We start from the raw sequence: 25,396 nt of genomic DNA on the forward strand, positions 1-25,396 counted from the left end.
CAGAGTATTATGAAAGCAGTTCTTGATTAGGACTCCTGAAATGCTAGAATACATGCTTACCAATTAGGTTAACTTACTAATACTGTTGAAGACAAACCTGTTGTTGCAACATGCTCATCTTGTTCTGAATTGTTTTTCTCCTTGTTACAGAAGTCAAAAAAATTCCTTCCCACTGCTCAGCATAGTATTACACTGTACATATTTTGAAAAGAAAAAGTATAAAAGCAGTGAAAAGGTTTCTGAAGAAGTATTAAATGCAAATCTACACAAAACTTAAATTTTCACAGCTCTTCATCGCTCTCACCAAGTTTCAAGTAATCCTTTAAATTTTTATCTTTGAAAAACTGATATAACAGTTTTCATTAAAAAAAAAGTGGGAAGAAGAAGAAGAAATCTTGTACTTCTTTTGCTTAAATCTTTTTGCACATGAAAAAGCTTTTGTTTTTGTTTGTTTTTTTTAACATAGCTTCTAAGTTACAACTGGAGCTGAGGGGCCATTTGCAGAGTTTTCTGCTCCCTTAGTGCTATCTGCAGCCTTAGATTCATCACATACTTCAGAAGCCTGATTTTCCTCTTGCGTTGGTGGGGTAAGATCAACAGTGATCAGATTGGTTTCCTGATCTTTTTTTTCTACTTCATTGCAAAATTCAACTTTATCTTCCTGTTGGCTGTTCTTCTTTATTTGTCCATTCTGTGCAGGGTAGGTGCTGGCAATGGTGTCATAAAGAAATTGGTAATGTTCCTTAAATATAAAGAAAAAAAGTTAGTATGAATGGAATGCTCAGAGACCAAGAATAAACCCATTCTTTCCCTGTTTTCTTAAATTTTATAAATCCAACATGGAGTTGAATATGAACATTGCACATGAAGCCAGCTCCACAGTTTTTGGTGTACAATATTGCTTCTATGTTTTATTCAGATTTCATGTCACGCTGGTTTTGGCTGGTGTAGAATTAATTTTCATCAGAGCACCTAGTATGGGGCTATGTTTTGTGCTGAAAACAGTGCTGATAACATAGGAACATTTTCCTTATTGCTGAGCAGTGCTTACACAGAGTCAAGGCCTCTTCTGCTTCTCACACCACCCTACCAGTGAGTATGCTGGGGGTGAACAAGAAGCTGTGAGAGGGCACAGCCAGGGCAGATGACGCTAACTGACCCAAGGGATATTCCATACCCTTTCCATTCTATATGGTGTCATGCTCAGTATATAAAGCTGGGGGAAGAAGAAGGAAGGGGGGTGGACATTCAGAGTGATGGCATTTTTATATCTCAAATAACCATTACACATGATGGAGCCCTGCTTTCCTGGAGCTGGCTGAACCCCTGCCTGCCAATGGGAAGGGATGAATGAATTCCTTACTTTACTTTGCTTTTGTGTGTAGCTTTTGCTTAACTATTAAACCGTCTTTATCTCAACCCATGAGTTCTCTCACTTTTACTCTTCTGGTTCTCTTCCCCATCTCAGCACAGGAAGAAGCAGCTGTGTTGTGCTTACTTGCCAGCTGGGTTAAGCCATGACAGCATGTAATGTCTCTGTAGCTGCTTACAAGTTGTCACTTAGCACCTTCTTGGTTCACAAGTACCAAACCCATGTTTTTTAGAGTACCCAAGTTGTAAACATGAATTGTAACACCTAGGTCTGGATTGTTACTAAATGCACAGTGTATTCCACAGAGACAAAATTCGTCTGGAGTGACCTAAACAAAACAAGTTGGTGGCTGCTAGCCTGTGAAATAGAGCTAGCATCCTACCTGCAGGAGTTAAGGGACACTGTGCATGTCCATCCCTGAAGCAATTGCAGAAACATCAGTTTATGCAATTTGTAATTTTATAAGATGTTCCCTTCTTCCACAGTGCCATAGAATTGCAGCTCTGGATATCTCACAGACTCCTTCATTCTTATCGTTAACAGCCAGTTCCCAAGTAGCGGTGAGTGGCTGTGAATGTCCTCATTAGAAGTAGTGTTCCCAATGAGAAAGGCTATGAGGATATTAGTGACTGTGATAAGTAATTCCATAATTTTTTTTCTGGCAATTCATACGATTTACTTACAAAGGTGGCGACCACCCCCAGCCTGGTGCGACGAAGAGCTTTTACTACTTGGAAAACATCTATTACTTCTTCTGTTTCTGCACTTTCCAAGAGATTCATTAAAGCACAAAATACACCAGTCTGCTGTGATCCATCACTAGAAGATGAGGTAAAATGCATTTTAAATGTAAAATCATCAAGTCCTCTAACTAAAAGTTAGATTTATTTAAAATCTACATAATGAATTACTTTCCCAAAATATCTTTTGCTGTACTAAATTTGTTAAAATTAAGAATATTGTTAATATTAAGAATATACACAAGACAGTTTTTCTAGAGGCTACCTGGATCTTATGTGGCCACTTAAGGGGTAAGAGAGAAATCAGAAGCTTTAGATTTACAGTCACAACAATTGTTAGCAGGATTAATCTCTGTTTTAGATGGTATGCAAGGCTATTCCTGGAAGTGGTCCTAAAAAAGTGAGCTTATGTACTGGAACAAGAGATGAACCTAAAAGATCTGCTGGATCCTCATTAGTGGTATGCTACAAGAGCATTCTGACCTAGCATTTATTCTCAAAATATGTGTACCAGGGAAAAGCAGCTAGCTCTGAACACCTACTCGAACCCACACTTGCCAAAGTGTGCTCACTTTCCATCACTCCAATCAGAAAGGGCAAGCTTGAGCAATTCAAGGCTTTGGGGAAAAGGTAGGCATCCCAAAACTGTGGTTGCTATGTATATCCAGAACTCACAGCTAGGTTAAATATGTGCTAAATTCAGACCCACCGGCAGTGGACAACAAGCGGGACACTGCGGGTATTCTTCTTGTCCTCAGTGACTGGTCTGACTGTAACTTTTTGTTTAAGGTTGAGAATCATGCTGACTAAATCTTTGGGGTTTTCTGGAACATCAAAGCCACTCCACTTGTGATACTGATACTGATACACCTTCTGTGTTTCTTTCATCTGAAAAACAGCAGTAGAGTTGTAGTCAATGTTCAGGTTAAAATAAAGATTCACGTAGTACATCTATTGCAGCTGATTTACAAAAGAAAAACTATATTCCTGAGGAACCGCATGGTGATGCAAGTTCTACCTCATGAGTATAAGGTAGGTAGACATCCAAGGTTTGCTTATAGTGCAAAAGACAGCTGAACTCCTGAGATTCCCCTAGCACCATCTCAGCAATTCACTAAATGGGAAATCTGAGATAATTTATAGCACTTATCATGATTGTCTGCTGGTCTGGAAGAAAAAAAATAATTGCATTTCTTAAAGCAGGAGATAAGTGCAGTGGGAATTGTCCCTTCTGGGTTTTTTAGGCTAAGTTTGAAACGGGGAAAGAAATTTGAAACTTCCTTTTTGAATTTGCAAAGAAACTTCTACCTTCAGATGTGTAACATCAAATGCACGTATGGTATAGCTAGGACAACAGTTGACATCTGTCATTTGAACCTCTATGCCATCATACGATTGTTTTTCTTCTCCCCAGTATTGTGCACAGAGCTCCTAAAATGGGTAAAAATACAAGTCAGTGCTTACCACCGTTCAAAACTTTTATTTCATCCTCCATATGCACTTACAGATGTTATTGACTTTAAAGTAGTAGGAGTGCCATTGTATTTTAAAATATACCATCATATACTCTTCCCCTCAAAAAAAAACATTAGAAAGTAAATTAAGAAGGTAAATAATAGAACAAATAATATCAGAAATGCAAATTCATCATCCTCTGAAACACTGAATTGGACAAAAGGAATGAGAGAGTGTTGTGCAGTGTTTTCCTTGCTTATAGAGGACCCTTAATGTGTTACTGTGAAGACAATGCCCTCACCTGATCGCCTTCTTTCAGCTCTGTCAGCATAACAATGACTTTGACTTTTCTTTGGAAGACCATTTGCCAGAAGTCAGAGATAGTTTCCTGCAGTGGTCCCTGTGTTGCAATCATGGATTTCGGACCCCAGTAACCCTGTAAAAGAAGTTTTTAATTTTTTAATTTTTTTTCTTAAATTAATTTGAAATGTGATTGCCAAGCAAAAGAATTCATCATTTAAAGAACAGCCTATGAAATAAACTACTGAACCCTTTTCTTTACAGGGAAAATATGCCTATCAGAATAGGCAATGGTTTTACAGGAACTCTATGAGCCAAATGACAATTCCATTAACAGCAGGATCACTTCCAGACTGACAGCAAGGTATTTTCATGCTGCAGTGGGTGAGACCTTCCCCTGCCATTTTCTGCAAAGCATATTTTTTAAGGGCTAAAACCACTAAGAAATTGAGTTTATACCACACAAAGTTGGAGGCCACTTGGAAAGTTAGTGGTTTTAAACGTAACACACATGTGGGGAAAGAAAAAAAAAAAAAGACATTTTCTGTGTTTAATCTCACTATTTAAGATTGCACAGACTAAGACCATGTAGGGGGAGAAGATTCATCTTATTACTCCAGCAAAATGTAGAAGATTTTGATGATTAAAACTATAAACAGATTTGCTAATTGACTGTCAGAACTTTCTCTCCCATTCAGGTAAATCCTATTCTACATGTGAACCAAAAGAGTAAGAGCACAAGCTACAGTACAGTCTTAGGTAAGAGTTTGTGAAATACTTACAGTGCATCTTCTAAATACGTACAGTTATAAAGGAAGCATTGATGTATTTGCTTGATTCCTCACAGTCACTGTCCTCATCTGAGGAATCATCTGAATCATGTTCACCCTCCTTACTGCATTCATCTTCGTGCTTGATTGGTACTCGGTTAAAGTCATCTGCATGAGACAAAGTGTCACCATCACGCCATGCTGCTGCTCAGGGTTAGTGTTAACAGGGGGCTGTCCCTGCGTGTGCAGGGGGGGGAAATATATAGAAAAAGGCTAATCCTTCAAAACAGAGTGCAGGTGCAGAACAAAGTCTGCCTTGTTTGAAATATATACTACCAGGAATCCACATTTTAAAAAACTGATTTCTTTTTTAAATTACTATGAGAAATTCCTAACTTTATAGCGCTGAGAAAATTAAATAATCAAATACATCTCAGTAAGGTAATCTACTGTCCTAATTGTTTTCAAAATTTAGTAGGTTTTCTTACAGAACAGAGAAAATAAGGGAGAGTTTATGAAAAATACTTACATGGAATTATGTTGGCATTCCTATTTTTGCTTTTATTTTCCTCACGATTCCCAGTGTTCTGTGTCCGCCACCCCTTATAGGAAGGTAATCTCTAAAGAAAAAGGATGTTCTGTATTACACTTGATTAAAATGGCTCCTGGGATAACTGTCCCCTCTGGACACCCACATCCAGTCACTTCTTTTAATTCTTTAAACTTTGGTCACATCAGTACTATAGTTTAAAAATACCTGTCATACCATGTACAATGGCACAGGAAATCATGCACGCAGATATAAGTAATCATTCTATGCTCCACATAGAAGCATATATATTATATCTTTGTTGTATATTATACAACAAAGATAAATAACTTTGTTAAAAATACTAACATCAAAAGCAGGAATTAAATTTTATTAATTTACTTATTTTTTCATGAAGGTAAAGAAAATTTCTGTGCCAGAGAGATAAAACAGCGCAGCAGTGATAGATGAAGCGTGTGGTATCTCTCTCTCACAACTATTGTGCAAGGCACTTTCTAGTGGAAGTGGGAGGCAATGGCACCAGAATGCAATGCTTACTTACCTGAAACTCTGCCTCCAGCAGAGAAGGATCACTCGGAGGATCTTTTCTTTTCAGATTGTTAAGATAGGAATGCAGTTCTGATAGACTGACCTCTGTTTCTCCATACTGATTGTATTCCACTAGTGCTTGATGGATAAGGATGTACTGTGACTGGTGTTTCCCATTTGAAGGTTTTTAAAAATGATGTTGTTAAACAGTAAAGAAAAAAAAAAATATTATTATCACTAGTACCATCATTGGAATAATAGTTTATCATAATGGTTTTAAAAAGTGGTATGAATTTGTTGTTTTTTTTGTTTTATTAAGCATTAATGTTAAATAAGCATTAAAGAAAAATATATTATATATTAATATATCAAATATATTAAATAAATATATATTTTTATATATTTATTATTTACATATATATTTTGTATATATAATATATATAAAATATATAAAAATATATTATATATAAAATATAAAAAGCAGACATTTTGGATCTATAAAAAATCCAAATTAGACATTTTGGAGCACATTTAGTGTGTTGGATGAAAAGTGCTCTGCAAATAAATGTAATGACATTCAAGAAATACACAACTGAGTTAAAAGATCTGCAAAATGCTTAAATAAGTTTAAAACATGCATTACGTAAGTCCATAACTTTTGTTATATTCTCAACTCAACTGAACATCCCACCTAGACAGTTTTTAGAATTTGAAAAGCAAGTTTAACTATGCAAGCTCAATTTTGCATTTGTGAATTCTACGGCAAAAGCTGGATTATCAAATTTAAGATCTTCTTGCTTTCCTTTTTTAAAGCCTAAACTTAAAATGTTGAAGTTTATAAAACTAAGAATGTGTTGGAAGTTTTTATCTCTCCATATTTTTCAGAGCTATATTTTCTAAGAACAATTTCAAATGAACTACAGCTGTACCCAAGACTGAGCAGTGCACTTTTGAGAAATACTTATGAAGCCGTAGAGAACAGTTCTAAGTGACAGGAGTTCTAGCAAGATACCTCTACTTGAACCATAAGGCATCGCTGCCGACGAAGCTTCACGACATAGCCATAAACATCCACTCTGCCTTCTGCATCCAGCCCTTCCAGCATGGCATCAATTCCTATATATGTCCCGGTGCGCCCAACACCAGCACTGCAAGGCAGAAAGTCATCTGTTTATCAAGAAAGTTATCTGGGTGATCAAGTCCCAGTCCCACTCTTGAGAGGTGAAGAGTCAGTGAGGGAGTGAAAGGCAAAAAGTGTAACAACAGGATACGGAGCAACTGAAAACAGTTCTTGCTGTAAATTAATCGGCAACAGAAACAACGATGAGTTTGTATTTTAAGTATTTTTTAATGAAAGTAAGGCAAATACTGCCAATCATGATGCCTGTAGCCAGAAAAGCACAATGTTTATCTGCCTGCTTTCCAGAAGTCCAAAAGTCTGTGTTTTCTCAGATTTTATTGATGTGAATCTCCTTCAGATCATTCAGAAAACGGGCCTTTTTATGTATCTGTGAGTGCCTCACTCTCAAGTAATCACATCACAAAATTTGGGATCAGCCAAATACCTTTGCCAGGTCTTTTCTGAACAGCATCACTTCATTTAACATTAACAACACTTTCAAAACGTAACATATCTACCTGCAATGAACCACTATTGGGCCACTAAAAAAGTTGCTGAGAGCATTAACTCTGCGTCGAAGTTTGAGAAGGAGATGTGGATCCTCAGGGACTCCATGATCAGGCCAGCTTGTGAACTGAATATGAGTGACATCTCTTCCAGCTGTCCTTTCTCTTCCCTAGACAAAGTGAAGTGTGGGTGTTTTTTTTATATATATATATAAATATATATATAAAATTATATATATAAAAAATGATATATATTATATATAGAGTATATGCATATATATGTATATATATACAGAAAGCCAAAATCAAGTGCAGATATACAAAGCAGAAGAAAAATAAGAGCAACGGTCATCAAATGTTGAAAAAGAAATTTCAGTGTGTTGTAATATTATGATCCCGATGGACTCCAGATTATGACATTTTTCATATTCAATTTTAATTTTTAATATCCATGAATCAAGGATACACAATGACAAGCAATTTGTTCAAAGTGTTGCTAAAAATACTTTTATCTCAGGTTAGCCTATGGTTCCGAATGTATCTCCCACTCTATTCATAAACAACTTGGCCAGTGTATAGCCCTGCTTACTTCAAGGGGTACAGGTTGGTAATTTTCTTATGTCTCCTAAAAGTAGCCTGATGAGGTTACAACAGATTAATTAATTAATTAATTAAACTTCATCTCAGACTTTTACACACAAATTACAGATTACACACAGAAAAGTAAATGTGATTTCAGATGTCTAAAACAAAGCAATTAACCAGCCTTAACGATTCTACACATAGCCAAATGGCAATTTTAAACACTTATGTTTACAAATGCAATTGAGATTACCTGCATTTGTGATTGTCCCACTATATAATTATCACTAGGGTAGATAACGGTGCTCTGTGAGTCACATTGATTTTACTTGCAGAAGGTTATTCTGAGATGCACAAAACCAGTAAAATTTCCATGTTAAAGCACAGGCTAAATATCTAAGGGAACCACAGTGTATTAAGTTTTCCATGCTTAACAGCATATTAACAGCTTCCTCTTAAATATAGATACCAAAGCAGTAAGAAAAATACATTTTTAAGTTTGGAAATATACGTCTAACTCCTATTTCTCTAAGGAATGACACCATCTAAGAAGTTTCCTCTTGAATTATATGTTGCTTAGGAAAAAACAGCAGAGCATCATCCACTGATAGCTGACTCTTCTCCTAGAAGGAGCTCTCAACAATACCTACAGACTCCAGATAGATGCTCCCCTGCCAGTCTTACACTTTTGAATCCACTTACATTTGTGATGTGTAGTTTCTGAATTACATAGTCTGGACACGTTTTACTTTCATTGATCTTCACAATGATGTCCCCATATGTTGCAGAGCTGCCCTCCATTGACGGCCAGTACTGGGCACATTTGTTCTATGAAGATACAGTTAGTTGACCAGCACTATAGCAAAATGGCAGAGAGCTGAGAGCTAGAAGAAAGTCTGATTTAAAACAGATGGCAATTCAGTACAGTTTTTCCAACTTCTCTCAGGTATTTTCTTCTCCCTGAAAAGGCTGTCACTGCTTAGGATGTCAGTGTTAAATATTTCCAAATATCCAAAACTTCAAGTCTCTGACCTGAAGTTTATGCCCCTGGAATTTAACTTGGAAAATATCATGGGGAAAAGAATCATGTGCACTACTTGAAAAAGTGAACAGCCATTGTTGCTGCTGCCTGAAGGCTGCAGAAAAGTTTGCAGCTACTTCTATGGCTTCTTTTTGGGTCTTCAGTGAGGGATGTCACTCCTGTCTGCCTAAAACCTCTGCCTGGGGATGCTGTAAAACTGCATGCTGCCAGTATTTCAATATTTTAAAGCAGTTAAAACACCAGTTGCCCTTATTCCTGCTGTACATGGAATATGGAACAAAAACAAGCCAGAAACACCCAATCTTTCAGTTAAAGGAAGAGCAAAGACAACAGATTAAACAAAAATATATATTCTGTCTAGAATTTACTGAGGGCATTGCCAGGATATCAGAAGATCGTCGACAGGAGAAAAATAAAAACAATACCTTTTATGAGAGGTCTATGAGGAGCTATAGTTCTATCTTGAGCCCTTTTCTGGACTTACTAGTTGTAATTTGGAAGCTCGCCCTCTGCTACTCACAGCTGGGACTAAAGTGACATTTTCTGGTACGACTGGTAATTACATAAGACAGCACAATATTTTGGCATGCTTTCCAAAATAAGTTCTGCCACAATGAGAGAATAGCAAAGAATGAAAATAAAGTACTAATAAGAAAATGTAATTCACCACAGGACAGCAACCCATTCAGTTTTCAGACAAAAGATGGGTGGGTGGATGGATGGGTGGATGGATGGATGGATGGATGGATGGATGGATGGATGGATGGATGGATGGATGGATGGATGGGTGGATGGATGGATGGATGGGTGGATGGGTGGATGGATGGATGGATGGATGGATGGATGGATGGATGGATGGATGGATGGATGGGACGGATGTTTCTCACCCTCTTTCCTTCCTCGCAGCGAGTCACCATGACAATAATTGTTGCCTTCTGTTCCCAGATCATTCTCCAGAAATCATCTGTGGTTTCATCCTTAGGGCCTAGTGGGAGGTATTAAAAGGGAGTTTTTCAGAGCACACTTGGTTTCTTGACATGCATAGCCATTCAGTCTGAAAAGCTAACCAGACATCACACAAATAACAGCCACATGCTTGATTTCATTATGACTGTTGCCATTAGGCTACAAAATTTTAGAAGTCTCATATAGATCTTTACTGCATAACTGTGAAGTCTGAAAACTTATGGTGTAAAATTATACATCATGAGAAGTCTACCATCTGCATAAAATTGCCTAAGCAAAAAATCATTTGCAAAATTTTTCATATTAAATTTCAGAATTTCAGATTTTCAATTTTTCTATAAAATTACTAATAAGTTTTTACTCATCTCCAACAAAAAATAGGCAAATAAAGCATATTCTTTTAAGGTTAAAAAATACCTTGTGCAGCAATGTATTTTCTTGGTTCTTTGAAGCCCTGTAACAAAGTACAATGTTATCAACCCTTAGGAAGGAAGTATGGACAATTTAAAAGATTTGCAACTTTAAAAATAAATTCAATATGCAAAAGATCAATAATACTGAATACATTACAGAGATGGAAAGAAATCAAACAGAAATCACAGAATCATAGAATAGTCAGGGTTGGAAAGGACCTTAAGACCATCTAGTTCCACCCCCCTTGCATGAAATACACAGAGAAGAGAATTTCTTCAGTAGTGACTTTTTTTAAGCAGAAATCACTCACATCAATATAACTTGCATTGATATAGTCTGATCCTGGGTCTCCTGGGATTTCTGAGAGCTCAACACGGTTATGATCATCTGTTTAAATCATTTAAAAACAATTTTAAAAATTATCTCAAAGCACTGAGAGCATAAATATTTATAAAACATACAGAAACTGTAGCAAATACTCACATGGAAGGATATCAATATAACGGTTTTTGTTCTGATTATGGCTTTTCTTGGCCTCCTTTATTGAAAATTTAGTGAAAACTCTAGGAATACTCTGTAAAATACAATGTTCCTTTTTTGGGGTAAACATTTAAATTTGCTTCTACTTGCAGTCAAATGGAAGAAATTTACTACTACTGAGTCTTGAACATAACATTCTGTTTCATGCATTACTACTTCATATGTTTCTTAGATCTAAAGCAAACAAATTTCTTACCCTTAATATAAATAATATATATCTCCACAATTATATATTATTTATATCTCCTGTATATTAATTTATGTATGGCTACGCAGTAAGAGAAAGCATTAAAAAAAAGTGTAGTAAACAGTACTTTAGAATTAGAAGTATTCAAACTGTGTATTTTATACTTTTGCTGAAAAACACCTTCAGGAAAAACATCACCTTATAAGGAGGAGAGCTTGGTAACAAAACTAACTGAAGCCTATTTGATCTTAATAATTAGCTCAATTGTCTAGATTTATTTCTAATCAGTGCAAATACTTCAAACATGCTCTTGAACAGAAGTCTTCCAACCACTTGGCTACAAATCTGTGGTATTTTTTGAGCCAATAACAAACCTGAAATTCATCTAAGAAAAGTCTTCCTTCATCAGCAATCTTCCTCTTGTATGTGTCCAGCAGTTGCTCTGAAGATATTGGCTCTATGTTCAGAAGTTGCCTATCATCATCTTTAACTGAGTAGATACGTAGAACATTTATCGTTACTGACTTTGTAAATTACATTTCCATAAACATGATACTTGAATTGTCAGATAAATTAACAAAAGGGAAAACCTCTTTATTTTAATCAAGCACATTCACTTTAAAAAAAAGAATGGTGTTAACTGAGCCAGTTGTGAGCAAACAGTCCCTGGTAATAACAGAATTTGTTCAGTTCTGATGCCTGACTGGAAGCAAGTGAGGAGGACACCTGCAGGGACACTTCATTAACAGCGCTTTATGTACAAAGTGGAAATTGCCATATTCAGGTCACAGTAACAGCTCCAACACCCACAACAGTTGCATGTCATTGCCTTCTACTTTAATTCTGATCACTTATCATCAGTGGTAAAATCCATTACTGTGCAAACAACCAACAAATGTAACAAAATGTATTGCCTGCTTTTCCAAATTTTCTCCAACCTATTCTCTGAGTTGCAATAACATGTAATATCATCTTTAATGATAAAGCAATGATTGAACAACTTCTAACATCTCTAACTAGACATTACTATATTTTTCATTTATATTGAAAAGATTTAATTATTTTTAGCAACTGTGTGTTCAAGCAAATGGATTTGAATATCAACACAGTATTAATTCCCATTTAATGTAGTTAATTACTGTGGTCTTGAATATCATAAATCATTTTTTTCTTGAAGGTTTCTGGTATTGACTGATTCTGCCTTTCTTCAGAGGCTTTGAAAACTTTGGAAAATATTACACATAATGTTTGGTTTCAGTCTTTGAATTTGAAATCCTTCAAAATTTTACAGTAGAAAATAATTGGTGTATGTTTACATTCTTGCTTTGAAAAAGGTGCACAGGAAAGTTTTCTTGGGCTCTTTTTCCCCCAGTTGATCTATTATTATGTTGGTATCTGTAATCTATGTACACAACCCAGAATTTAAGCAATCCAAAGGTGGCAGCAAGACATGTGACTAATTTTATTTCCACTTGCTAAATGTGTAAAGATACTCACCTGTAACAAGGTTCACACCTTCAGAAGAATTGCTGTAAAAAGCAAAAGCATCTGTAAAAGCTCTGACTAGTAACACATACGTGAGTTAAATAAAAGCAGGTTTGTAGGTGAACACCAAGATTGTTGATAATTTGCAGACTGCGTTACAGTCTGTGAAACAAGAGTACTACAACTGGGACTTGCAGGCCCTACACATAGGAGGGGGAGAAACAAGGGAACTACATCAAACAGCTTAACCACTTGCATAATTTTGTCCGTATTACCTACAGCAAGTGTATCTTTAATTTCTTCACCGGAGTAACTGCTCACACCATCTTTGTTTCTTTTGCTAAATAAGTGACAGAAACCTAATACATAAAATATTACAAAATTAATTTTAAATGCTAGGTAGCCAAGAACAAGCCAGACTCTCTTGGGGGGTAGGTGAAGAGGTGGTAAAGGAGTTGGAAGAGATAAGTGCCCAAAGTTCTGCTTTTGCCAGAGGGCTGAGAGGTTCCTGAAAAAAATTGCCCTAGCTCCCGTGTCTCTACTAGCAGAAAATGCCCTCTTCATACATTGCACCACCTCCTTCCACAGCAATAGCAGCAGTCAGCCTGGCTTTCCGGGGCACAGTTATCAGGGAAGGCAACAACCATTTTTCTGTTACAGTATCACAGTATCACAGTATGCTAGAGATTGGAAGGGACCTTGAAAGATCATCTAGTCCAATCCCCCTGCCGGAGCAGGAACACCTAGATAATGTTACACAGGAATGCGTCCAGGTGGGTTTTGAATGTCTCCAGGGAAGGAGACTCCACAACCTCCCTGGGCAGCCTGTTCCAGCGTTCCTTCACCCTCACTGAGAAGAAGTACCATCCTCTCTGACCTACAGAACTGCCACATCACCTAGATGACTATCATAACTGACGCCTCCCTGAGATATTGTTTCTGGTCAATACGCATTTGAAAGAGTTCCAAGAAAGCATGCATTATTTTCAATACTTTTAGCTTAAAATGCTAAGGAAAGGTTTTCCAGTATTTGTGCATATTTTTTTCACAGACCTCGTGACAAAAGATTTTGTTCTAGCAGATAGGTTCTTGTGTGCACAGAGAAAGGCTATAGCAGAGAGATTTTAAATCTACTTCATTGTATTTGTGTTGCCAGACAAAATACCATAAATTGTGGGGGTTTTTTTGAAAGAATTAAAAGGTAAAAGGATGCATTTTCCCATTTTAATAAAATATCAAATTTGTAACATTTTTGTACTACTGATTGGAAAACCTTGTGGAAAAACAGAAAGCCCACACACCACACCCCCATTTATATGACAGTGAGCAAGAAACATTAAGCTTACCTAAGCTTATTTTTGTGAAGACCATAGATTTTGTACAGAACTAGTAGTAAAGCAATTGATGTCACAATGATCAAGAACACCAAGAATATAATCAGGGCTTTAGAATTATCTAACAGAAAAAGAATACAATTATTATTTCTTCAATACATAATTAATGGAATGAAATAATTATTTTTCAGTGGTTTAATTAATTTTGTTATTCCAAAGTGCCAAAGCCTTTTAAGCTTAAAGAAAATAAAGTCACTTTTTTTTTCATTAAGAAAACTTTCATTTAAGCTATCCATATCCACCTGTCAAAATGCTACAATTCAGTCACTGGTTCAGCATTACCATGCTTGTCCCCTCTCAGATGTTCAGCTCCTGAAATACAGGATCTGAACACAGGAAAATATTCCTGAAGTGAATAATTTAAGTTAGAGAAATTAATTTCCAGTTGCACTTGAATGTTTCCTGAAGAAACCACAGCTGTGTAATAATTCTGAATTACAGTTAATGACTTGTCAACATGGTCTGTTAATGCTGAGTGAGGATATTATTTTTTCAAGTGCAGATCAACTAATAAGCATAAAACCAGACAGCTTGGACTTTTAATTAGGAGTAACTGTAACAATTCACAATTTACACTATTCATACTATGCTAAAGTCTAAAAGTAAAAATGCTGTATATATATTTACTTACATCTGGTTTTTATACTTGTCTTTACTGGCTGCCCTCTATATTCTCCATTAAACACCAAGATCTGCAGGCAGTGGGTGAGAATAACAAAGATAAGATATAACAAGTCAAAATTTCTGCATAAAAAGTTTTTAAGAAAAATGAAGTACAATGGATATTCAAAATGCATCCGTGTATTTTCAATAAATCAGCCTCATTGACAGCAAGATTTGCTGTCAATCTTTGTACAGACATTTGTGGTGCAGCTCAGATTTCTACCTAAGTCATAGCAAGATCTAAATCGAAAAATACGTAGGTGACCGTTTAGTTAGTGAAATAAGAAACACATTTTACAAAATAAGTACTAAGTGTATCTCAAGGAAGAAATCAAATTATCTCTTACCAAATCCCTCAAATCTGAAAATTAACCACGCAATATATAATTAAGCATCATTATTTTATTTGCTTCAACAGTAAATAAACAAATAGTCAATGGAGTTGGATATTTTTAATAAAAGTTCCTGTGTGGGAAGTAATTCATAAAATTTTGAATTATAGAAGCCAAAATAAATTTTCAAATAAGCTGCTGTCTTGTAACATTAACTTTGAGGTACTTTAATTGGTGTTAAAACACTAACTGCGTGTGGATGTGTTTATATTGCATAATACATATTACATTTATTGAATCTTTTAAATTGCAATTAGGGTCAAAACATCACTAAACCAAAAGTATCCTAGGTAGGCTTCTGTCTATTCCCTGAACAATCCAGTCCAGACTGAAGGAAATCGTGACATCTGCCAACTCTCACAGGTGATCTGTTGTTTGTTGTTTTTTTCTTGAGCGTTCTATAACTTGACCCAGAATTCTTTCACTACTAGTTAAGGCCATTAAGCTTTCTCTCTTTTTCCAGTGAGAATTGGACAAAACAAGGTAAAAGCAGAAGCCAGGGGTTAGAGCCAAGCAGAAGATAATATCTTTATAAAGCAAACTGTTCACTGTAATTGGTGTACAAAAAGCTCAAAAGAGTGCAGGGGTCTCGTACTATGAGGGCAATGCAAGCATTTCTTGATCCTACAGGACCTCGTCTTTATTTTCCAAATACAAAGCTTTATGAGCAGAATCTCTTGAAAAAATACTGACAAAGTCTTGGAACAAAACCAAAACTATTCAAGTTCTCTGATACTTCATTTTCTCAGGAAAACATAGGGAAAAGAGGAAAAGATTGTGAAAAATGGATGAAACTGGTTCCTGAAAGTAATAAAACTCCATCATTACTGCTTTTTTGTCTAAACCTTATGGAGAATTGCTACCAGGATATGAAAAATATTCTTAGTGGCCACATTGTGGGGGCCACATAAGACCATTGGCTTTGCAAACAACAAATGCCAAAAAGATGAAATGCCTCAAAGAACAGAAAATAGCAGGAGGCCTTCAGGAAAGTGAAGCTTGTAAACAGAGGATGATATATTTTGCATGGAAACAGCAACTGGGAATGGGTCTGAACTGCTTTACACTAACAGTCCCTGAAGCATGAAAAGTCTTCACAATGAAAAATACTGAACAATTTATTTCTGAGCAATTATCTCAAGACCTAAATCCCGTATTTATCCTCTGATGGAAATGACATTAAGTGAAATGTGTTTTAAACACGGAAATATCAGTTATACTTAAGAAACTATTTTAAAACTTATGGAACACCCAAACTTATCTCTGTCCCAAGTCCAAAGAATCTATTCAGCTTGTATTTTTCATGCAGTCAGAACCTATGTGGAATAGCACACAAGGGAATGCTTGCTTGCTTGAGTGATTGATTGATTGATAGGCTAGGCACATATGCATTTTGCTTCCAAGGCCGTAGCTACTTCTTTACATCTGTGGCCTACAGACCCACAAATTAACTATTCTGACATCATATCTGCTTTTCCTAAACCCAAGTACAATACACTTAAACGAGGAAAATACAGCAATATTTTATATACTTAATTTAATAAGCCTACTTACCGTAAATGTATAGTTTGTTAAGTATGAGAGATTTTCTTTTTTAAAATCACACTTGTGTCTGGAGTCATTTGTTCCATCATTTTCCCAAGTCAATTCAAATATTTTTTGTGCTCCATACACTTGTTGACTTTTGCATTTAATGTGGACAGCATTATCAGCTGTCAGTGTTGCATTAACATCGATCACTTGCTGTGGTTCTGTTAACAAAAAAAGTGTTACTGGTTCTATTCTCATAATTTCAAACCAAACATTTCAACAGCTGTATCTATTAATGTCTGCCTGTCATCTTTTCTCTTAATAATTTCAAACATTTTATTCCTCAAAAATTTCAATCCCAATTTAACAAGATCAATAAAATCAATTTTGAATTAACCATAGGTTTAACTGAAACTGGAAAAGGCTGGGAAGATCAGAACTCTACTGACAGTCAGGCTGCAAAGATAAGGATCTCAACTCTCTCTTTTGCATCTGACATCACTTTCTCATTTGAGAGACAACAGGGGACAACAGACAAGACAGGGGAACAAACAGTTTTCTGTGTGAGTATACGTTTTAAAACTTCAGTATATGTTTCAGAACGTCCGTAAATGAGGTTTCCTACTAGCAGTTTTTAGTATCTGATATAGTATCATGTTATCAATTTTTGAAACAGCTGAGAGAGAGGAAGAAGCATGACAAAAAAACCCAACAAACCACTTCTGCAAACTATAATTGCATCACTAGCACAAAAAGAATATTTTATTTTTCACTAAAAAAAAAACAATCTTTTCCTTATTTAGTGAAATTAAAGGAAAAATTTAGTATCCTACTAGGTATTAAACCGTCATAGTTCCCTTATAACTGTAACTGTATATTAGCTGAGTCTGGAGGTGGTGGAAGTAGAGCTAAAAAAGTACTGGAAGATTTTAGATAAACATGGGGGTTTGGGTGGGTTTGCGGATTGTGGTGTTTTGTGTGGGTTTTTTTTACCTCAAAGAAGGGATTAAATCAGTATGAGGCTCTACATCTGAAGATTCTTGGCAAATAACAATAACACATATAAAATATAATGAAGTACAAAAAGAAAGTACATAGTCTCTATGTTGCTATCAGCCTTGTTCGTAACAGTTAGCAAATGAGAGACTTACCTGCTGATTTTGTTCTAAAGTTACATCTTCCTGTTTTTCCTCTATATAGTCCCCTATTAAATGTGCTTCGGGTATATGGTGTCACAGACACAGAACCATTGGTATATGGTTCCAATTCATGGCAAATATGGCTAGTCTTGCTGACAAGTTTTTCTTCTTTGAGAAAAAATGAAAAATTAAATTAATGAATTAAATTTATGTTAGTAGGACAGGAACTCTCACACTTCATCAGAAGTACCTGGAACCACTAGCATGTGTACTTCTATTTTAATTCCCTTGTACTTTGTTAGTTTGTCTTGCTTACTAATGCGAAGTGAAAGCTCAGGAAGAAGAAAAATACATTCCACAGTCAAAAAGGTAGAAAGTTGATGGCTTTTTCCATTTGGTTTTATTGTCTTTTTTTTTTTCTTTTTTTTTTTTTTTTACTTTTTCAGTATTTCATTAAAATGGCTGTAATTAAAAACTAGCAGAAAACAGACTCATAAGGAGACGCTGATACTTTTGTCTGCGTTCAGCTTAGGGGTTCATAAAAGGATGTCAAAAGTCACTCTTTACACTGAGCAAGTATGGGGCTTTGGTGACTTGGGGAACTGGCGAGCAATGGTCTTTCCATGTTTCATTTTGGCAGCTTCAGTTGTGACCTCCCTGCAAACCAGCATACTACCCTGGTCTCCTACACTGGCCAAGCCAGACCAACCACAGAAATCGGTGCATGGGGCTGCCACTCTTTTGGGGAGTGATCAAATTCAGGGCACAAAGAATGGAAGAGATGATTTATATCTGGGAAGCACAGGAACATGACAGCATTTGGTTTCTGTGGCAGTCCAGGTTTACAAAACACATAGTATGTTAAGAGAAAGAATAAATTAACTCAGAACTGGTTTAAACCTGACATATATTTCCTGGAATCATCTATCAGGTTCTTCATTTTCAAAACATCATTTTCCAGGCCTGTTTTGAAGAAAAGCTCAGACATGGAAAATATGGTCCTAGTATAATGGATACAAACTTGTCCATCTAGATGCAAGTTGGCCTAATCCAGCATATCTGAAACAAGTGACCTTTTAGTAGAAGACAACAACTTGGCTTTACCTCTCTAAACATGTTTACACTAACTGCCATACTTGGGACCCAACTTTTACATACATAGCTGTTACTCAGCAAGCCGGTCCCTGACTTCTCAGAGAATATATTAATCAGCAGTAGCTGCTTTTCCCAAGACAGAAAGCACCATGCTACAAACTAATCAGGCTGCTGATAATCTTATGACAACTTATTCTTAACACAAGAAGCATGAGAACTGAATGGTGACAGAATTGTGTCCTGAAATGGTAAACTGAATAGACACAGGGTTGAACTGGAATATCCTTGAAGGAAAAAACACATTTGTACCAAAAGAAAAAAATAAAAAGGCACAGTCTGAAGAGATTCCAAAATGGAATGACAACGCATCATGCTTAGTGCTCTGTAAATGTTAAAATATGCACTGAATTATTGAATACTGAAGGGGCCTATACTTACCTCTGTCATTGCATGTCACTAAATAACCATCTACAGGACCCTTTGAAATGTCGCTAGGTTTCTTCCATGTAACAGATACATATCTGGCCTCAGAAATTACTGTAAGGTTTTCTGGTGCTTCTGGAGCTGTTGAAAAAGAAAATTCCTCTTTTTACCTATTTTGATTAAATTAAATTTCATTGGATACTAAAGCAAGATGACAACAACATGCAATCTTTTTTGTAGTCTATTTCAGTCAAAGAAATTATACAAAAGTGTAAGCGAAGTATATGCAAAAGCATCACAAAGTAGTATCATAAATTTAATTAATTCAGGACAAGGTGAATACAGCAATATTACATATTACTAAAACTTTCGAGCATTTCCAAATATTATAAATATATTGATTTATGCTGATTTCCTTTTTAAATTAGGAAAAAAAAAAAACAAACAACAAATCAAAACAACCTGTCCCGTCCCCCCTCCCCCCCCCCCAAATAAAACCCCTAAGCTATTTCCAAGGACAATGCTTTGGAAAAAACACACAAAAACATTCTTTGCAATTGTTCTATCACATCTTTCAAATCAAGAACACTCTATTTTGACTAGGCCTACGCCTTTTTTTTTCTGTCTTCATTCAAGTAAAATTTCCTTATATTTTGTCATGCTCTCATCCTCAAAAATAAATCACACTCTCTGAAAGAAGGAAAGGAAGGCATCAAAATGGAAGACTGAGACTGGGGCTGAAGAAGGACTTCAGTCAAAGAAAACCACAAGGGCAGGATACCAGGCGGGAGGAGCTGGAGCAGAACCAGAGAAATGCCTGAGCACAGTGCTCAAAATATATCTACAACCCCAGGAAACATGGATAGTGGGATTTATAGTAGGAGTTTCTAGAAATAAGTAGAACATAAGGCAAAAATAAGCATTCCACTTACCACCATAATCTGTTGTTATGATGAACTCTTGGTTGACAAGCTTTTTTTCAAAATAATGTATGGTACCAGTGCAGTTGTACTGAGAGTTGGTTGATAAATTATTCAGTTCTTTACAAGATTCATTTAATTCTGTAAAGACTGGTAAACCTATAGACACAAAAAGAATTTTACCAATATTTTTCACGACTCCAAGTATACATTCTAACATTTTAACTGGGATTTGTCTACCACAGTTATTCAATGTAATTTTTAATAAACTGTCATAATATTCCAAACAGAAAAGTGTACAACCTAATCCAGTGACTAGGGCATGGGTTCTTTTATACTGGAAACCTTCAGGCCCGGACATTCACCACACAGTTTTCTGGGACATATGAGGATGTGCAATATTCATACTTTCCCTACCACACTAGCTGCCCTTGAGCCATTGCCTCCTCCCACTGGCTGGTTCCAGGAGCAGAGAGCCTGGCCTCTTGCCTCCAGGAACCCGCAGAGCAAGCTGTCGAGGTAGTCTGCAAGGGGTCAGCTCACAGCAGACCCACACATTGAAGGATTTACAAATTCTCAGCTCCTCATCAGACCATCAAGCAGGACTCCAAAATTTCCACAAGTCTGCAATTTGTGAAGCTGGTAAACTCAGGAAATGAGCTCTCTGGGTTTGTACTTTCCCCAGATCTGCAGTGTGTGGGGACAGCAGTCCCCAGTCTGGTGATTCCAGAAATTCTGAGCAGTCCTTCCCTCAAACTGGCACAATTAATTTAAATCTGATAGTCTGTCATCAAAAGACATCACTAACATTGCTTTTTAAAATAAATAAATAAATAAACAACATATCTTAGATAAGTCTTACCTTTGCAGCGAACAGTCACATTAGCTGAGCAGTCAAGTGGCTTTTTCCAACGTAACGTTGCAGATGTGTTGGTTTGATCCTCAACTGTGAAAGGATTCTTGGCAATGTCTGAAAAGGATTAACATTATATGCCACTGTTACACTGACTATATTGATTCTTTAAACAGCAATTTGTTCTTTTATGTTTGTTGACTTGTTCTGCAATATGAAGATACAATTGGCACAGAATAACATACAAAGAATTTAACAGGAAATGGAAAGTAAAAAAAAAAATGAAAAATCTTACATGATACAAAGACACTGCTGGCATTCAAATAATAAATGAAATTTTGAATCCAGCAATCTTTTTGGTGAACAAAATATCCAGCATAAATAGCAGCTTTCAAGTGCTGACTCATCTTGTTATAGCTAACCATGCTGCATATGGCCAACATAGTTAACATTCCCTTTTTTCCTTTACAAGGAGAAAATTACATTTTTTTCACCCTACTTTAAGAAAATACGGAAAGGTTTTAAGCTGCAACTTCAAAATATCTTACAAACCAAGCACAAAATATGAAAACCTGTCTGAATCTCTGAAAAGACACAAATAGACTAAAACACCCAGGAAAGTTGGATGACTGCATGTCAAAAAAAAAATCGCAAAAAACCTACCAAACCCCTTCTGTACCTACCAGGTGGAACAGAAAGATACATGTCAGTGCAATTTTTAACACTAACTCTGTATCTCATGCATCTCTGAAGTTCTATTGTATAGATGCCAGATTCCACACTGAAGTTCTTGTTAGCCCCCAAAATTACATATTCTCTGTTTTTTCTGAGATTTTTCAGTGTAACTTCAGCCACGTTATTCTTGCCTTCTACACTTTTTATGCTGTAGTCAATGCCAACATCTAAAAGAAAAAGATAAAATGGTAAACAATATTTTTATGACAATTTTTAAGAACCATTTAATGTTTTATGGCACCCCAAGCACCATATGTGTTTTAAGAATAAGGAAATACAACTAAACTATCTGCCTCTTATTCTATATTTTTTTACTTATCTTTTACTTTAAAGAACTGTTTTGTCGAAACAGAACATTTCCTTCAGAAAATATTCTTTTAAGCAATTTTTCAGTTAGAAAAACTAAAAAATTAAGAAGCTGAACATTCCAGAAACAGATTTGCTTTAATTTAAAATATCCATTCAAAGTGAAATACTTTGTTTTGACACACTGAATAACTTGTTTGAATAGACATTTCAAATTTTCTCACTCAAAGCATTTCTTAACCATCTAGCAAATAATCACTAGAGTCTGTTCCTGAAAATAAGAAAGGAGAGGTCTCTAAATCTGAAGAGAGAAAAACAAATATCCAAACTTTAGTTTTATTTTAATTTTGAATTGCAGATTGCTGCATGTGGCTATCAATATGATGGGTAAAAATTAGAGAGAGGAATGAAGGCAGATCTCTTCTGCAGCCCTGATATCAACAGCCTAGTGCAGGGCAATTTAATAGAACTGTAAATAAAGATGAGAAAACCAGAAATGTTGATAACATTATATCTACACTCACTGAATTGGAAAACAGATTATAAAAAGATCTGAGATGCTATAATTGATCAGTTTTACTGATCAACTCTTCATATTTTAGTTTACTGATTTGGTCACATTTGAAGACTGAGATAAAATAAATGGGTTAGTTCTTACCACAGGGTTCATCTGTTGTCACTGGGGGAGTTTCTATAAGAAAAGAAAATAAAAGTAAGGTGTAGCTCAGCAGGCCTGGGGGTTTGTTTCCACAGAGCATTAGAGGAGTGTGATTGATACTGCCCAAAACTTCATTCAGTATATTAAATACAAGTAACTATATTTAGCACTCCACTCACACTTAAAAAAGCAAAGAAAACATCAGCTACATAGAATCCCAATTTTAATTAGTTATTTTAGGCATCACGTGTCTTTTATAATTTTACAATGACATAGCTGCCTACGAATCAAACTGGCTACTAATAACATTTCTACATACAAAGTTACAGAAGAATATTCCAAAATCGCACATTCTCATAGTGATATGATGTGATAGCGGTTTCCCAGGATACATATGCTGTGGAACGGCTAACTGAGCAGCATCCAACATCACTAAAGAAACAAAATTAACCTTCGTCTTATACTGTTTGGAAAGAGATTTCTGCAACAATACAGATTGTTTTACAAATATATTTACATCAAAATACTCAAAAGAAATTATGAGCTGGTATTTAGAAAATATGCACAGATGCTTGAGCAAAGAACTTCGTGCTAAAACAATTACTGAAAATATACTAAGTATTACCAAAAGAGACTGATACATAATTTTTTTCAAAGAAGATTGGCCCTAGATTTGCATTCCTCCAGGCTGGAAGCCATCTGGCTGAGTAGTGCCCCTAAAGAGAGGGTAGACTGAGAGGGTCCAGTGGAGAATTACCAAGATGATTAGGGGCAGAAGACCCACAAGTAAAAGCTAAGTTTAGTCAAAGAGCTAACAGAATGATATAGCTACTTTGAAGGGTAGTTACAAGGATGGTAAGAGTCTGACTCCTGGTGTACTTTGCTCAAGCACACACATGTATTTTACTGACCTGAGTAATTCCTAACATCCCAATTGGAATAATAATGTGCATAAGTGTCTGCAACTTAGATCCCAAGAAAATGTTAATGCTGAGTGAAACAAAAGGGATGCCACCAGAAAACAGAGAAGCACATAGATCTTGGATGTATTCATACATTTTTTACTGTTTGGGCAAGTTTCTGTGAATAGCAAGAGAAGTACTGATGCAGTAATTGACAGCTTTACCCTTGTGCTATGCTACTGTGTGGAAATTCTATTTTTCACTTTCTTGACAAGTGGCAAATCTGGTGTCTTTAATGCTACTCATAAACTACCAATGAGATTTCTAAAAACCCTTAATGCAGTTGTATTCCTGATTTGTATGCTTAAGTTTGATAAAAACATTCAAAATGAATTCCCTCATTCTAGCACATTTCTGCACTTGCAGCATCGTAATTGTGATAACTGTGTGCAAGTTTGTCACCTATTGTGTAAGTGGGGATGATCCCAGTGTTTGCTGGCATGCTGACTGGTGAGATGGTGCTGTGCAAGGATGTTGAATTGTAATCATCTGTAAGGAAATAAAAAAAATATCAGCATTACAAAGTAAAATTTATTATTTTGTATGGCTCTATCATCAGAAATGTCTTATACTACAGAGCCCTCCTCTGTGTATTTTTTTTCCTTCCCAGGATTTCTGTAACTTAGAGGAGAGTGCTGAAAGAAAAGTTATGTCAATATATCAAATAAACCAGAAAATAGGAATATACCACTTATTAATGAATTTTGCAATGTATAAGCAGATTTTTTTCTTTATTTAGGCTTATTTCAGATAGAATCAACATAAAAATGGCATTAATAATTGTGAACTGGGAAAAACTGTAACATTTTACTGTATTCTTACAGTAAAACGCAATTATGAACAGTCCTTGTGCTCTTTCAGAAACAAGCACTCCATTAGTGTTCATTTGCCAGATCACATACATTGCACACTATATTACTCACTAGGTATCAGTATTTATCTTCCTGCTTATAAATCACTGGCTGGTTTCTATATTCTCTTTTAGGACCACTCCTATTGCTCTTGCTTTGACAATGGCCTTGTTGACAGCAGCTAGAGTTTTGCTAGTACTGAGATCATGTCATGGTTTAAACCCAGTCAGCCACAAATCACGTAGTCTCTCTCACTCCCCCCCTTCTTTCCCTCCCCCTACTCCTGGAGGGATGGAGAGGAGAATCAAAAAGAATGCAACTCCCACAGGTTGAGATAAGAACAGTTTAGTAACTAAGGTATAACACAAATCACTACTGCTACCACCAGTAATAACAATGATAAAGGAAATAACAAGGGAAGAGAATACAACACCTCACCACCAGCCGACCGATAACTCACCCCACCCCGCCCGACCGAGCACCAACCAATACCTCCTTCAACCCCACAGTCTCCCAGCCCTTCCGGGTAACTCTCAGTTACATCCTGGGCATGACGTGCTGTGGTATGGAATAGCTCTTTGGTTAGTTTAGGTCAGGTGTCCTGTCTCTGCTCCCTCCTGGCTTCCCCTCCTCCCTGGCAGAGCATAAGACTCACAAAGCCCTTGGTCAGGCTAAACATTTGGGCAGTAACTAAAACCATTGGTGCTATCAGCACTGTTCCCAAGCCAAAAGTCAAAAACTGCACTACAACAGTAGCACTGCAACAGCTACTAAGGATAAAAAAATGACTGCTACTGCTGAACCCAGGACAGATGACTGCAAGAATTGCCTATCAGATACCACATCCTGGAAATAATTCTGGTATTGCCACTTTGCCAAATTGCAGATACCTTTTCTATTTGACAAACCAAATGCTGG

General features: G+C 36.2%; 1 protein-coding gene across 2 annotated transcripts in view; it reads right to left on the reverse strand.

The window, feature by feature from the left end:
• Positions 1-406: 406 nt before the first annotated feature.
• Positions 407-25,396, reverse strand: part of PTPRC (protein tyrosine phosphatase receptor type C) — a 60,649-nt gene continuing 35,659 nt past the window's right edge. The window contains exons 1-27 of one of the 2 annotated variants that reach the window (XM_057429005.1): positions 24,030-24,186; positions 22,666-22,698; positions 21,650-21,868; positions 20,976-21,083; positions 20,126-20,272; positions 19,209-19,334; positions 17,688-17,843; positions 16,561-16,757; positions 14,583-14,643; positions 13,904-14,012; positions 12,570-12,601; positions 11,447-11,562; positions 10,829-10,919; positions 10,656-10,732; positions 10,349-10,385; positions 9,853-9,950; positions 8,626-8,751; positions 7,354-7,511; positions 6,728-6,863; positions 5,729-5,878; positions 5,167-5,257; positions 4,672-4,805; positions 3,869-4,003; positions 3,421-3,543; positions 2,822-3,000; positions 2,056-2,191; positions 407-742 (exon numbers count right to left, since the gene is read on the reverse strand). In XM_057429005.1, coding sequence (XP_057284988.1) covers positions 470-742; positions 2,056-2,191; positions 2,822-3,000; positions 3,421-3,543; positions 3,869-4,003; positions 4,672-4,805; positions 5,167-5,257; positions 5,729-5,878; positions 6,728-6,863; positions 7,354-7,511; positions 8,626-8,751; positions 9,853-9,950; positions 10,349-10,385; positions 10,656-10,732; positions 10,829-10,919; positions 11,447-11,562; positions 12,570-12,601; positions 13,904-14,012; positions 14,583-14,643; positions 16,561-16,757; positions 17,688-17,843; positions 19,209-19,334; positions 20,126-20,272; positions 20,976-21,083; positions 21,650-21,868; positions 22,666-22,698; positions 24,030-24,069 — 3,288 coding nt within the window. In that variant the 5' untranslated portion in view covers positions 24,070-24,186 and the 3' untranslated portion in view covers positions 407-469. Of the gene's footprint in view, positions 743-2,055; positions 2,192-2,821; positions 3,001-3,420; positions 3,544-3,868; positions 4,004-4,671; positions 4,806-5,166; positions 5,258-5,728; positions 5,879-6,727; positions 6,864-7,353; positions 7,512-8,625; positions 8,752-9,852; positions 9,951-10,348; positions 10,386-10,655; positions 10,733-10,828; positions 10,920-11,446; positions 11,563-12,569; positions 12,602-13,903; positions 14,013-14,582; positions 14,644-16,560; positions 16,758-17,687; positions 17,844-19,208; positions 19,335-20,125; positions 20,273-20,975; positions 21,084-21,649; positions 21,869-22,665; positions 22,699-24,029; positions 24,187-25,396 lie in introns of those variants that run through there. The other variant, XM_057429004.1, reaches the window with a different exon arrangement.

This window comes from Pezoporus wallicus, unplaced genomic scaffold (assembly GCF_028554395.1).
Source record: "Pezoporus wallicus isolate ANWC-B61680 ecotype Strahan unplaced genomic scaffold, APGP_CSIRO_Pwel_v1 contig_593, whole genome shotgun sequence".
NCBI lineage: Eukaryota > Metazoa > Chordata > Aves > Psittaciformes > Psittacidae > Pezoporus > Pezoporus wallicus.